Source organism: Mchenga conophoros, linkage group LG18 (assembly GCF_057382185.1).
Source record: "Mchenga conophoros isolate Kocher_MC1m ecotype Shallow Benthic linkage group LG18, M_conophoros_male_GT1.1, whole genome shotgun sequence".
NCBI classification, from domain to species: domain Eukaryota; kingdom Metazoa; phylum Chordata; class Actinopteri; order Cichliformes; family Cichlidae; genus Mchenga; species Mchenga conophoros.
This window is the reverse complement of record NC_140543.1, coordinates 10,619,171-10,633,025: the sequence shown is the minus strand read 5'-3', so window position 1 is coordinate 10,633,025 and position 13,855 is coordinate 10,619,171. Positions and strand designations below refer to the sequence as shown.

Sequence of the window (13,855 nt, the reverse complement as noted above, 5' to 3'; positions counted from 1 at the left end):
TCACAAAAAAACACATACACTGTAGCAGCCAGCTTAACTAGACATTAACCAACAGGGATGCACGTGCAGACTGGATCGGACACAAAACAGCCTTTAACCTCTCTGTTTTCTAGTACTGTATTTTTCGGACCATAAGGCGCACGGTCGATGAACGAGTCTTTTTTCATACATACGGCGCACTGGATTATAAGGCGCATTAAGCAAAAAAAAAAAAAAAAGTCAGAAAAGTCAAACTTTACTCAACTCGTTCCATTGGTTCATTAATGTTGAATTCTCTCGCAGCTACTCTATTCCCATGTTGTCACAGTATATTAATGACTAACCTTATATTTTACAGCACCCTGCCATGCGATTGCATTTGTCCCTAACCATCAGGAACCCTCACGTTAACTTTTGAGTGGAAAAAAGTTAGCGTTCATCCTCCAGCTTCACTGTGTTTATGTTATGCTAACATAGCAGTGTCGCTAGCGATCACGTAGCACATCATTATATACCATGCTAGTCCAACTTCAGTAACCCTACAAAAGTCACTGCTGTTTAGTTTTCTTCTTCTTTATTTATGTTAGAAGTGATAGCAGAGCTGTATGTTTTAATTTATTTAGAAATCCCATACAGAACATGGTATATCATCCTTAGGTAGAAACTAGCAAGCTAACTTCCTGCTAACTTCTAAGTCTGTTAAATTTCATAAATTCTGTTTTCATGGATGCCCGGATGTTAAACTTAATTGTTACACCTGGTAAAGCAGCAACACTGATCATTTTATTAAAGATAAAAGAATTTAGACCGTTTCTAACTCTCAGTGATGTCGCAGTGTTTATTGTGTACCACATAAAGTTGGTTCAAGGTCAGTAAGCAAACAGAATTCATACATAAAGTGCATAAGGCTCACTGTCAATTTTTGAGAAAATTAAAGGATTTTAAGTGCGCCTTATAGCCCGAAAAATACGCTGCCTGTACGTCCATTAGTTCTTAGGTGAGAATAAAGCAGCTATCATTTGGGTTTGTTCACAGTCGTGATCCTCTTGTGTCCTGCATCATGTTCCCTTCCTTGATCAACAGGTCCCAACATTCTCGTTATATACCAGGGGAATCAGGAGAAAACAGCCTTCTGGTACGATGGCTGTGCATGCCAGTACTTTATCACAGCCACACATTTAGGGGGACCCATTATGCTTTTCTTCATTTCCTTAGGTAATATATATATGTCTATGTTATAATAGCGGATGCTCATTAAGTTTCACATAATGACATTAGTGTATGTACAATCCTCATTAATTGCAGATGGCTACAAACGCTTGGCTTTAGTTTCCATCTGCACCTGATTCTGTATGAGCTAGAGCAGATATCCCTTATATGGCTGTCTCAGACACACAAGCCCCACCCAATTGCTGTTCAAAATATCTTTTTATTTGGGGCATCAAATCAGAAGAAAGTTAGCTTAAAGGAAGGGAAGGGGAAGAGAACTAAAAGACTTGTTTCAGATAAAGGATGACAAAGAATGGTTATTTTGACCTGGGAATCATGTCAAGTGGGTCTACTAGAAAACATGAAGTTAGAAATAAGTATAACAGGTCCCTTTCAAAGAATTAATGGACACAAAGTGCTGGTTTTATGTTTTGATGCTTAAAACCCCTTCCATTTGACAAGGTACTACTAAGAATATTACTGTTATTGCTAAATTAAATAGTTGCCGCATTGCTCTAATAAACTACTGTTGTATAAATTCCTTAACGGGGAAAACTCTTCCAAGAGATTTCTGTTTTGCAGTTTGAGAAGTAGTTTGTGTCTTCTCTCAGTAACTTCAGATTTATTTATTTATTTATTTATTTATTTATTTTAAACAGTCCGTTCTGACTCGGTTATCCATTTATTCTGTCATTTAACTGTTGACTAAAGCAAACTCACCATGCACTTGTTGGGTTTTTCTCCAGAATGGACCCTCATGTGGATAAGCAGCTTGTAGCGAGCATTGAACGGTTTGTTGCGTCGCACGCAGCCAGTCCAGAAACATGCAAACTCCTCCCCCTTTCTCTGGTCGATGTGCACTTTCTCGATGTGCCTCACTAGCTCCTCCTGGGTGCTATAAGTGGCACTGCAGTCGATCCAATGACACGGTTGCTCCTGCTGGTCAAGCGTGGGGTCCTGTCCCACAGGTACGTTAATCATGGGGGACTGAAGAGAGGACTGTGTGCTGTCCTGATTGCTGTATCCTTGAAAAGCCTGATTTAAATGGTACAGCTCCCCCTGCTGGTTGCTAATTTGAAACTGTTCCCTCTTACATGGCAAGAAATCATCTGCAGGTTCTTGTTTTACGGAGCAATATTCCTCCTGTGGCTTTTGTTGTTGTTGAGACAATTTATTGTTGGCATCAGAAAGAGGCAAGCAAGATGCAAAAAGTAGAGATGAGGAGGCAGAAGACAGTGAGGAAGGTGGCGAGGCGAAAGATGAAGATGTGGCACAGCTGGTGAGCATGTAGGAAATTGGGAAGGAAGGCTGAGGGTAGCAGCTAAACCTCTGAGTGCTGTTTTGGGTGTCTGTGTGAGCTGTGGTTGCAAAGTCCTCCACAGTCTTTTCTACGTGGGATCCGGCTGTCTTACAGTTGAGCAGGGAGGTGAGGTCACGCCCAAGCGAGGAGAGCGACAGTGAGGTCCTGGGAAGACAGCACAGGCCTCCCGATTGGATCGATGGCTGGCAGAAGCCACCAGAAGACAGCGGCGCCTGAAGATCCTCAGCATCCTCAAACACACTCCCAAATCCAGGAAGAGTCACATCTGGAGGCCCGAGATCAGGGGGCCACATGCCAGCCCCCACTCACAGACTCCTACCAAGAGATCCTGTCAGTAAAATCGTTGAAGTCGATTATCTTGGAGCAATTTTAAGACCCCATTGTAGATAAAACCCTCTGCAGCATCTTTTCGCATTCAAAGGTAATCAAATTAGATTCATGTGCAACTTCTGGCACCTTCTGAATGTGTAGACTTCAGTCATTTGTTCCAAAGTGTTGCGCGGTCAGTCATCACTCCAGCACTGTGGGAGACAAAAACCAAACCCAAATGAGTCATCATAAAAAATACATAAATTTAAAAAAGAGCTTGAATCTTTTATGATCGAAAAAACAGTTTAAAACCTGAAGAATTGCATTCAAGTATATGTACCCTAGTTTTCTTGCCTAACTACGACACAAGTCTTGAAAATAAACAAGGTCAGTTAGCTGCAAAAGCTACTGCTGAAGCTAGAGTTAAAGCTGACCTACAGTATGATGCTCTTTGCAGCTCCATAATTTTAATATTGGAATCTAGCAGAACAGCTTTGCATAGGCCACATTTCAATAATAATCCTTATTTATCTTATCCTGGGCCTTGGTGCAGCCCCTTTGTTCATCTAGTGTCTGAAACAAGTTGTTCTAGCCTATCTGCCCTTAACTTTTCTGTCTTCTGACTGGCTGTCTTTTGCAGACAGAGCGCTAAAACAACAGGTGGGTGGGGATTTACTGCTCAAGAGCAGCGCTGACATAAAAAGGGCCTACTATACAGAAATCTATAGTCAAAAGGGCTGTGAACCAGACAGATAAATGTTGTAGAGCAAAAAATAAAATATAATAGCCTGAAATTTAAAAAGATTAGCGTACGATGCAGCATGAAATGGAAAAGCTGCAAAAAGTCACTGCGCTGGAACGAGACACGTGTGATGATCTGTGCATTTGAAAAGAGATATTCCATCTCTTACACTCAAGCCTCACCACATCTACCATGGAATTCACCCATCAACCACTGGTTCATCACTCGGCCATTGCCTCAGCAGAGTTTCCTTCACAAACTAATTTCCAAAGATGCTTCTCTCATAAGAAGCATTACTCTAAACTTAAGGACTCACAAAACTAAGAAAATCTTGATCAAACTGGGGATTATTTTCACCAAAACTGTCTGTAACACTCTGGAGGTCCTTGGATTTTATGGTGTTTAGTGTCCTGGCTGTTGGGTTTAATGATTTGTTTTTTTACTTTCATTTTAAAAGAAAAACCGGTTTCATTTCTGACCACTACACAACATGCAGAAGACTGTTTAAAAAAAAAAAAATGAGGACTGGAACGCTCATATTGTCTAATGAATGTTTCTTATAAAAATTCAATACTTGTATCACCTTGAACTGACAATTCATTAAACATTCATGTAGGGCTGCTCGATTATGGCAAAAATGATAATCACGATTATTTTTCACTGAAATTGAGATCACGATTATTTGACGATATTTATTTAACCCTTTAAGACCTACTATAGAACCAAGTCCACCAGAGCTTATATTATTTTTTTTTACATGTTGTAGTGCCATTTGTGGGAGCATTTCAAGTTGCTATACATCAATACAACTGTTATAGCCCATATTTTAATAATATGTATGCATTAAGTCCATAGTAATTACATAAATTGCAAAAAAGTGCAATAAACTACAAAAAAAATAGAAAATCGCTTTTGTTTTGTTTACATATATTTCTACTTGGAGAAATTTAAGAGGCTTATCCCTCAAAACTTTAAATACAATAAAGTTGCAAAAAATAGTTTACAACAACAGGAAATTTATTTTGAGTGTCTTCATAGTTTTATTTTGGAGATACACCAATTTTTATATACTGCAGGAAAAACAAAAAACAATCCTATGATGCAAATTTGCAAAGAAAACAGCATGTGCATCATTTCACTGTGGGAAGTGTTACGAACAGCTGATAGGAACGGCAAAGCGTGTTTCTGGAATATTATGTTTTTGTTCCTGCAAGCGCTTTTTATGCAATTTTTGCAAAGCTATATGTGGAACGAAACCGTGACCGAGGACAAGCTGATGGCATCAGATGTAAGTACAACTTCTCCGGTTTCATATGCAAAACAAATTATTGCACTAGCTTACACGGTTCAGGTTCTACAGGGATTTAAAAATAGTTACACAAAACGGAGCGTGCTGCTCTGACCGGCTTTAAAGGGTTAACAATGACTTTAAAAAATAATATAAAATAGTGTGCAACACCACTGAAGTTTTTTTTTACCTCTCTTTTCAACCAACGGCAGTCACTCTCCTCTCCAAATAACTTCTGCTTAGCTTTCCGAGCTTCCCTCGGGTCCTCTTAATCAGCGGTCTCCAACCTTTTTTGCGCCACGGACGGTTTATGCCCGACAATATTTTCACGGACCAGCCTTTAAGGTGTCGCGGATAAATGAGGGAGGGGCTAATAATCGGCTCAGTCATTTTTAATGATCATTGAAAGCCCAGATCGTAATCGTGATTAAAATTCGATTAATTGAGCAGCCCTACATTCATGTGTTGTGTTGATAAAGGATGATGTACCACTCATGCTGCTAAAGAGGACTTGTGAGCTTGTTTCAGTCTGAAACACTAATCAACACAAGAAGTTTTTTTACTTATAGTAATTTATATTGAGCAGCACGGCTCTAGCCTAGGACCTCTCAATCTTTATGCAAACATGGGTGGAAAGGAAAAGGTGGTGAGAGCAGTGACAAGACCCAACAGGCATCAATAAGAGCAGATTTACTTTGATCAAGTCAGATACACCATGAAAAGGAGGAACTGGGGTGGAGGCTGTCTAAAAAGAGGCAGATCTGCACCTAGTATGGGACAGACTAAAGCACAATAAACAGTGTGCCCTTGAAAAGATTTACCAATTGGTTATGTAGAAGGGTATCAGCTGAGCCATCAGCTAATGTGGGCTGGTAATGAGATGAGCTGCTGAGCCCGGAGTGCAGCCGAGCTCGACTTTGAGACCTGCCTGAACTAACGCTGCGCTGTTTGGAGATCAAACAGAAGTTGACTCAAGTAGATTTACCCCAACTCCCTAAAAGGCCTTAAACACAATCTATAAACAGATTTTGATTTGTAAAAATGATGGACTTGCCCTTTTAAAGACAGCACTTAGCACATTTTACCATGTCGGCTGAACTGAGTCAGGATTGATTGTAACTCAGCTGGTGTGACAACTTGCCACGCTGTTCAACAGTATGAAGCATGAAACCCAGACTGTCTCATTCTCTAAATGTTATTCCCTCATTTCCATTTTGTGTCCAATCATTAACAACAAATAGACCACAGTGACCAGAAGGAAAGGTTTTGGATGGAGTAAAAACCAAAACAAACACAGTCCAGCGCTCCTTGTCAGCAGACTTCAGTCAAATATCTTAGAGTGTAATTCTGCAACGAGTGTGTGTTTGCTGCTGCGACACTCAGAGCTGATTCATTACTCCAGGCATTTAGGCCACCCTTGCAGCAAACAGCCAGTTGCTGTGTGGCAGCTGATTGCCTGGAACCTGGTCCAGATGCTTGTTAACAGAGGAAGAGTAATGGACCGCATCTCACCGCTTGCTACTGATGCAATACAGGGAGGCTGGAAAATGGTGGGCCAAACACAAGCACCCCCACCCCTGTCACATATACAGTAGCTCTACTGTGCAGAAGTCCTTGACTGTTTATTGGACTTGACTTGATTTCCACAGTTCTCTACCATCTGCCAGATATCGATGATCTAATTTTCAGTAGGATCGCTGCCACGTGTAATTAGTCATTGGAAAGATTCAAAAGGATTTTATGCTGATGGTTATTTTACGAGCCACAGGCCAACACAGCTAAGAGGATGAGTAAGTTCAGTTCTGTAGTTATATTAGCTGACGAAGGAGTCGCTAAGTGTAGGTTAATGCCCATAGTTTCCTGTTATAGTCTGGTTTACAGTTTTACGATTCTTCCTGTAAATCGCTGGAGTTCCCCCACCATAGTCATGTCATGGGAACTGTGGTTGACTTTTAATTAGAGAGGCTGCGATGTGTCTGTGTGTCGATGAGTTGCAAGGGATTAACGATAGCAGATGTGGTTTGGCATGTTTGAAATGGGATAATTCCAAACTAGATTCTTTTAGCTGTAAGAGCTTATGAATATGAAGATTTGATGTTCACATTTGTAATCTAACTGCTCCTCTTTAGCGTCAAACCGGGACTTGTGTAAAAATCCTCTATGCCATAAATACAGCTGTAAATATAGCACACAGAGGACATTTTTAGCATTGTCTGTTCGCAAACCACTTTGGTCTTGATCCAGAAAGAAGAGTTAGATGGCAATACTAAGAAAAGTGACCCACAAAGCCTCAACTGAACCAGCAAACTCTATGAAATAGCAGCCTCATCTCATGTGGCGTCTTTTAAGGACTCACTCGCTGTGGTTAGCTAAACACAGCTGTGGCATTTCAGGACAAGCAAATGTGTACTTGTCTCAACAATAAGCACTTTGGGTCTTGAATTACAAACTTTTTCAGTGCCTCTTGGTTCAACTCAAACATGGGAAAGATATCCTTATTAAACTGAGAAATGCGAACACATACAGCAGAATTAGGTTTCCCAAATCTTCATAAATAATCCAGAGCTGTGGCAATTAGAGTTCACTGACTTGTGCTAAGACTGAGCACACATTACTAAGTAAATAATATTTATTTCTTGTTTTCCACTCTTATCACCATCTTGCCCAAGGACACTTCGACGTGCAGACTGGAGGAGCCAGGAAATCGAGCCTCTGACCCTCTAATTAGCAGATGACCAACAAAAAAAAAAAAAAAAACTAAAACAAAATATAAACAAACAAAAAAAACGTGTGCAGATTAAAGATATCATACCACACCAAAAGATGATATTTCCCAGTAAAAACCACATCTGTAAACAACAAAAACCTGACTGGTGGGTCTTAAACCCACAAACTTTGAATCACATCTCAAGTGTTTGACTAGGAATCTAACGTGCTATTGTTTGCACCAAAAAGCCTGTTACAGATCAACTTTATTTACACATAAGAGTAAAGTTTAGTACACACAAATACGCAGGATCTCATTGTTTTGCACTGTCAAAACATGCTGTCAAAACAGCACACAGTTTGAGTTATCACTTCATCAGGTGCATGTGAACTCACCATTTTGTCAGATTCTTATGAGTAAGACTTAATATGTTTGTCTCTGGGAGCTTTTGACAGAGGAAAAAGGTTCTCCAAGCACATAACGGTCAGACTACCCTCTCCCACCCAGCCCTTAAAGCTGAAGTAATCAATATGTGTTATGCAAGCGTTTAAGAACAAAGATGAGCGTGTCAAAGTGTTTCGGTTTCTTTCAGCTCATTGTTTTGGATGAATGTAAACTTGATGCTCTCATCAATCATGTTTCCAGACACAGCAGGAAGCCGTTTTAGTCAAAGAGCTCTGATAAAACCTCTGTGCACAACTTACTGAGCACCAGACCAAGACAGACGGCATTAGTGACCAGCTGTTGAACATGGCAGAGGAATTAGTCACTCCCTATGGAATTTCTTTTGTGATTACTGTGGCTAAAAAATGCTTTGCAGCAGCTTTTCTCAAAAATTCCAGATTCATGTGGCAAAGATTTATGTCCTTTTACTGCATTAAAATTGTAATTATTGCAAACTGTAGTTATATACACATTGCAATTATAGCAACATTACAAGCATAATGTTCATAAGTGTAACTTTTTTAAAGAAAAACTGCATCAACTTAAAATGAAAAGAATGTATCTGTTTTTACAGTACACACATGTCATGTTAACAACACTTTGTTTGCAACATTTTCCCAAGCTCTTTAACGGCAATTCTTTTTCTGCATGCCTTAACTATGCACAAAAGGTATGAAATTACAGGATAAATCATGGCCCAAATGTTGTTGTTTTAAAAGCTTTGTGGGTGACTTCACTAATACAAATGTTAAAAAAAATAAAATTGAAAGTTCTTGAGTAATTTTGGTTAATCTCAGAAATAACATAAATTCCAAGATGGACTAAATGGCAAATAAAGAATGGCCTATTTGGTGTTGGTGGAGACCAAAATCAGTGATTAAATGAGGCAACAAGGACGTTTTTTCCTAACACAACATGTTAGTGATAAATTTAAAACATGGTTTGGTGCCTTCAGGCTAAAACAACAGCAGCAATCAGGAGGATTAGCTAAGACAAGCTTTTGATATGTTTTGGTGCAGCAGTCCCCAACCCCGGACCACCGACAGGTACTGGTCCGTGAGCCGCTTGATACCAGGCCGTGAGAGTTGAGGCTCGGGTTATGGTTTTCGGGGATTTTATCGTTAACTCTGTTTCCCTGGGTCTTTTCCCGTGTTGTAGTTGCGCGTCTTATTTTGAAAGAAATATTTATGCATTACCATAGCGACCAGAGAGCATTAAGAGGAAGATTTTACTCTCGGTGTTGTTGGCGCATTTCAGGAGAAGGCTGCTAATAAAGTTACACAATTACACAGTGAATTTGCGTTGATTGTTGCGTTTACACAACAATATAGTTTTTGTCTTGGTCGTATCATTTTATTTTATTGTATTTATCTGCGACACTGTAAAGGCCGTTCTGCGAAAATATTGTTGACATTAAACCGGTCTGTGGCACAAAAAAGGTTTGGGACCGCTGTTTTAGTGAATAAAGTAGAAAGACATGGAGAACACAAACCTCTTTGTGTTTGTGTCCTTTTTAAATGATCAAATAGTAAAAACAACAAAACAAGAGTTTAAAAGGTAAATATTCATTATCTACTATTCTGAATAATATGTGCATATGTGAATGTGCAGTATTTACAATATTTTTCGTGTACATGTATTCATTAGTGATGATTTTCATATTGGCTTACAGAAAGAAGTTGCTATAATATCAAAACAAAGTAGCATTTCTAAGACATATTTGCATCATTCATTTCAAAGTACACCTAAGTTCTGATTTGTAACTCTCCCATTGAGTTATATTAGACTTCTCACATAAATCATGCAAGACTAAAACAAGTGTAAATCTTAGTTCCTGAATTAGAAAGAAAATACATGTAGAAATCCTCAAGGCAGCAGCATATTTCAGGTTAAGACAATATGTTTGCAGGAGAATAAAATCTCATAAATGTGGCTGGCAATGCATTAAAGAAAGCTTTTTAATTACATAACTAGTTTCACAACTGTCACTTGTGTTTTTATAATGAACATGAGAGACCAGTATCCCAGTAACCAAGAAAGTTGGCCGCAGTCTGAGAGTTTACACTTCTCTAAATAATTTGTCTCAGATCCTCCAATTTCAAGTTCAAGTTCAAGTTCAACTTTATTGTCACTTCAACCATATACAGTTTAAAAATACACAGTGAGGCGAAACAACGTTCCTCCAGGAACCAAGGTGCTACAAGACAAGTTAGTGCAAAAAAAAAAAATATATATATAATATATCTAGTAATAATATTGTGCAAAAGAGCATTTACAGGTTGGTGTGTGCGATGGTTTGGTGGTGTAGGTCAGTGTGTTTGCGCTTTGTGTTGGTTAGTCAGTCCAGTCTCAATGTTTTGAGGTATTTGAGTTAAGCTGAGTGATAATGTTAGTGTATGTGTGTGTGTGCGTGTTTATCAGTCAGTCCCTTTTTGCTGAGGAGACGGATGGCTTGTGGAAAAAAAGCTGTTGCACAGTCTGGATGTGCGTGCCCGAATGCTTCGGTACCTTTTTCCAGATGGCAGGAGTGTAAAGAGTGTGTGAGAGGGGTGTGTCCGATCAGCCACAATGCTGGTGGCTTTGCGAATGCAGCGTGTGGTGTAGATGTCCTCAATAGAGGGTAGAGAGACCCCGATGATCTTCTCTGCTGTTCCCACTATCCGCTGTAGGGTCTTGCGGTCTGATATGGCACAGCTCCCAAACCAGACAGTGATGCAGCCGCTCAGGATGCTCTCAATAGTTCCTCTATAGAAGGTGGTCAGGATCGGTGGTGGAAGCCGGGCCTTTCTCAGTCTTCTCAGAAAGAAGAGACGCTGTTGGGCTTTCTTGTGCAGGGAGCTGGTGTTGAGGGACCAGCCGAGGTCCTTCTCCAGGTGTACACCCAGGAATTTGGTGCTGTCAACGATCTCCACAGAGGAGCCGTTGATGCTCAGCGGTGAGTGGTCGCCTCGTGTCCTCCTAAAGTCAACAACCATCTCTTTTGTCTTGTCAACATTCAGAGACAGGTTGTTGTCCTTACACCAGTCCGTTAGTCTCTGCACTTCCTCTCTGTACGCTGACTCGTCGTTCTTGCTAATGAGACCCACCACGGTCGTGTCATCAGCGAATTTAATGATGTGATTTGAACTGTGTGTTGCTACACAGTCATGAGTCAGCAGTGTGAACAGCAGAGGACTGAGCACACAGCCTTGTGGGGCCCCAGTGCTCAGTGTGGTGGTGCTGGAGGTGCAGTTCCCGATCCGTACTGACTGAGGCCTTCCGGTCAGAAAGTCCAGGATCCAGTTGCAGAGGGAGGTGTTCAGGCCTAACAGGCTCAGCTTTCCGATCAGTTGTTGGGGGATGATCGTGTTAAATGCTGAGCTGAAATCTATGTACAGCATTCGGACGTGTGAGTCCTTCTTGTCCAAGTGTGTCAGGGCAAGATGGAGTGCAGTGGAGATGGCGTCGTCCGTTGAGCGGTTATGGCGGTATGCAAATTGCATTGGGTCCAGTGAGGGGGGCAGCAGGGTCTTGATGTGTCTCATGACGAGCCGTTCGAAGCACTTCATGATGGTGGGTGTAAGTGCGATAGGGCGGTAGTCATTGAGACAGGACACAGAAGACTTCTTGGGCACGGGGACGATGGTGGTGGCCTTGAAGCACGTGGGGACAACGGCACTGCTCAGAGAGATGTTGAAGATGTCGGTGAGAAAACACCTTAATCCTGTGAAAACAATTTTGTGGGATTGTGGTATGCTAATAAATCCTAGTTTACTGCATTTTCAGGTCATTAGCCTATATTTGTCCACAGGAAACTGGAAAGGCAAACTTTTTTCCTAACAGCTTCCTGCTTTATATTCAGTACACATTCACACCTTGCTATATTCATACAAGTGACTGCACTAAAGATTCAAATAAGCTTCCCTACTTTGCTCTTATGTTTTTATAAGTACTACTTGCTCGTGCTACAGTTGGTCAGTAATTTTAGTTCGATGTTAGGTGGTTGCTCGGAAACATGATGACATCACTATATATCATGCATAATGAAAGCTTTGTGGATATAAATTAGATGTTACTGTTTTGAAACTGAAATTAAATCCTTAGTGGTTTTATGAGGTGTTAAAAGTGAGTAAATGCTACAAATGGTCAGTGATTTTAGCCTGTTTGTAGGTGCTTGCTAGGCAACATGATTGTATTAATCATAACATCCAATATAGATAAAAATCTTCAGGGGCCAGTGTTGGATGTTCAACTCCTGATGGGGTAAGAGGAATTCGCAAGCAAACAAACACACGGAGATTTCATGTATTAAAGTCAGATTTTCCAGAAAGACAAACCAGTAACCAGTAACTAAGTAAATATTCTCCCATTTATTCCCCTATAGATCTTTCTATATATTGACGCATCTGTTTCTTTCTACTACTGTTCAAAATCTATGAACACCCCCCCCCCCCCAAAAAAAAAAAAAAAAACCCAAAAAACTTTAATGAATCCCTTTTAATGAGCTAGTGAAAAAGTTCATTTCCTGAAATAAATACTTTTTTTTTGCCGGTCAACTCATAGCCAATTGCAGAAAAAATCTAGACATAAATTTTTATTCCAGGTTTATTCTTGACTGATCTTTTGAATTCTGTATAAGAAAGCATATTAAATGTAATGTTATTAAAAATGTATTGCTACTTTACAATATTGGACCACTTTAAATGGCAAATTACAACAGAAGGAAATTACTGCTGCTCTAACATAATTCAGTCTCAGTTTTACAGTTAAGCACAGAGTTAGCTCAGGCAGTTCAGCTAACCTCGATTGCCAGCTCACATCACCTGAAGGTTCAGCCAATACCCTTTTATTCATCCAGTTTCCTAGCTCCTATAGGGTTCACTGATTAAGCTGCAGACAGTCTTGCAAGCCACTTTGCAACCCACCTCTATCTTTTGTGCTCTGACTTAATCATTGCCAGTTTTGTTGTCAGTGATCTCTGTTCTGTTCCATGCTGGGTCATGGGTAACAGAGCCAAGCTGCTAAATATACATTCGTGCACATTAGTGGAATTTATTGGGTCCTCAAATAAGCACATTTACAGATACCTCACAAAATGTTTATGGTAAACAGTAGCAGAGAAATTGTGACGCTGCTTTTTTGATGCTCAAACGCATGAATCCAGATCCAACAGCAAACACAAGCTTCAATTTACTACTGTAAGCTCATGATTTCACAAACATGAAATGTACTTACTTTGAAATCTGAGTTCTGCAGCTCCACCGAACCTCAGTGTTTATTTGCCGATTTACCCCAGAAGACAGAAAAGAAAACTACCTGCTGTGCTGATATATCTACTGCTAAGAGACCAACTGGCACCTTTTGCATATATATTAACAGTGACAACTGTTCATCATCATCCTCAGCAAGACTCCCATCAGAAGACACATAGAGGGCAGTAATAAATTCCTATAAATGTGCTTTGGATCACAGTCCTGCATGCTGGGGGACAGAGTTTTTGTAAAAGTGAATAAAAATATGAGCACAATCTTCTGCTTCTGTTCTGCACTAAACTCTAAAAATGTCCCATCTGTACAAGCTGTCAAACTGATTCAGCTTCAACAGGAGAACGAGTTATTTTCACTGAGGGAAGACGCCTGAGCTGAAGCTGCTGACCTGACACTGCGGGCTGAATACAGAGACACGTTGTTGTGATTAGAGGTGTACGTTACCCTTTTCCAAAACCAAGAACCAAGTACCGAATGCTGAGAAAAGTCTTAAATATTTTTAAACACAATTTGCTGTTGGCCATCATGAGCTATGAACTTAAACACTGACGTAACTAAAAATGTTCAAATGTGAGTTTGAACAAAAATTGTTTGGAGTGTCAAGATAAAG

At 40.1% G+C, this 13,855-nt stretch overlaps 1 protein-coding gene across 1 annotated transcript in view; it reads right to left on the bottom strand.

Moving 5' to 3' along the window:
- The window catches only part of glis1a (GLIS family zinc finger 1a), a 67,672-nt gene that overhangs the window by 32,842 nt on the left and 20,975 nt on the right, over positions 1-13,855 (bottom strand). The window contains exons 2-3 of the mRNA XM_085255070.1: positions 2,966-3,030; positions 1,909-2,837 (exon numbers count right to left, since the gene is read on the bottom strand). Coding sequence (XP_085111196.1) covers positions 1,909-2,802 — 894 coding nt within the window. The 5' untranslated portion in view covers positions 2,803-2,837; positions 2,966-3,030. The remainder of the gene's footprint in view (positions 1-1,908; positions 2,838-2,965; positions 3,031-13,855) is intronic.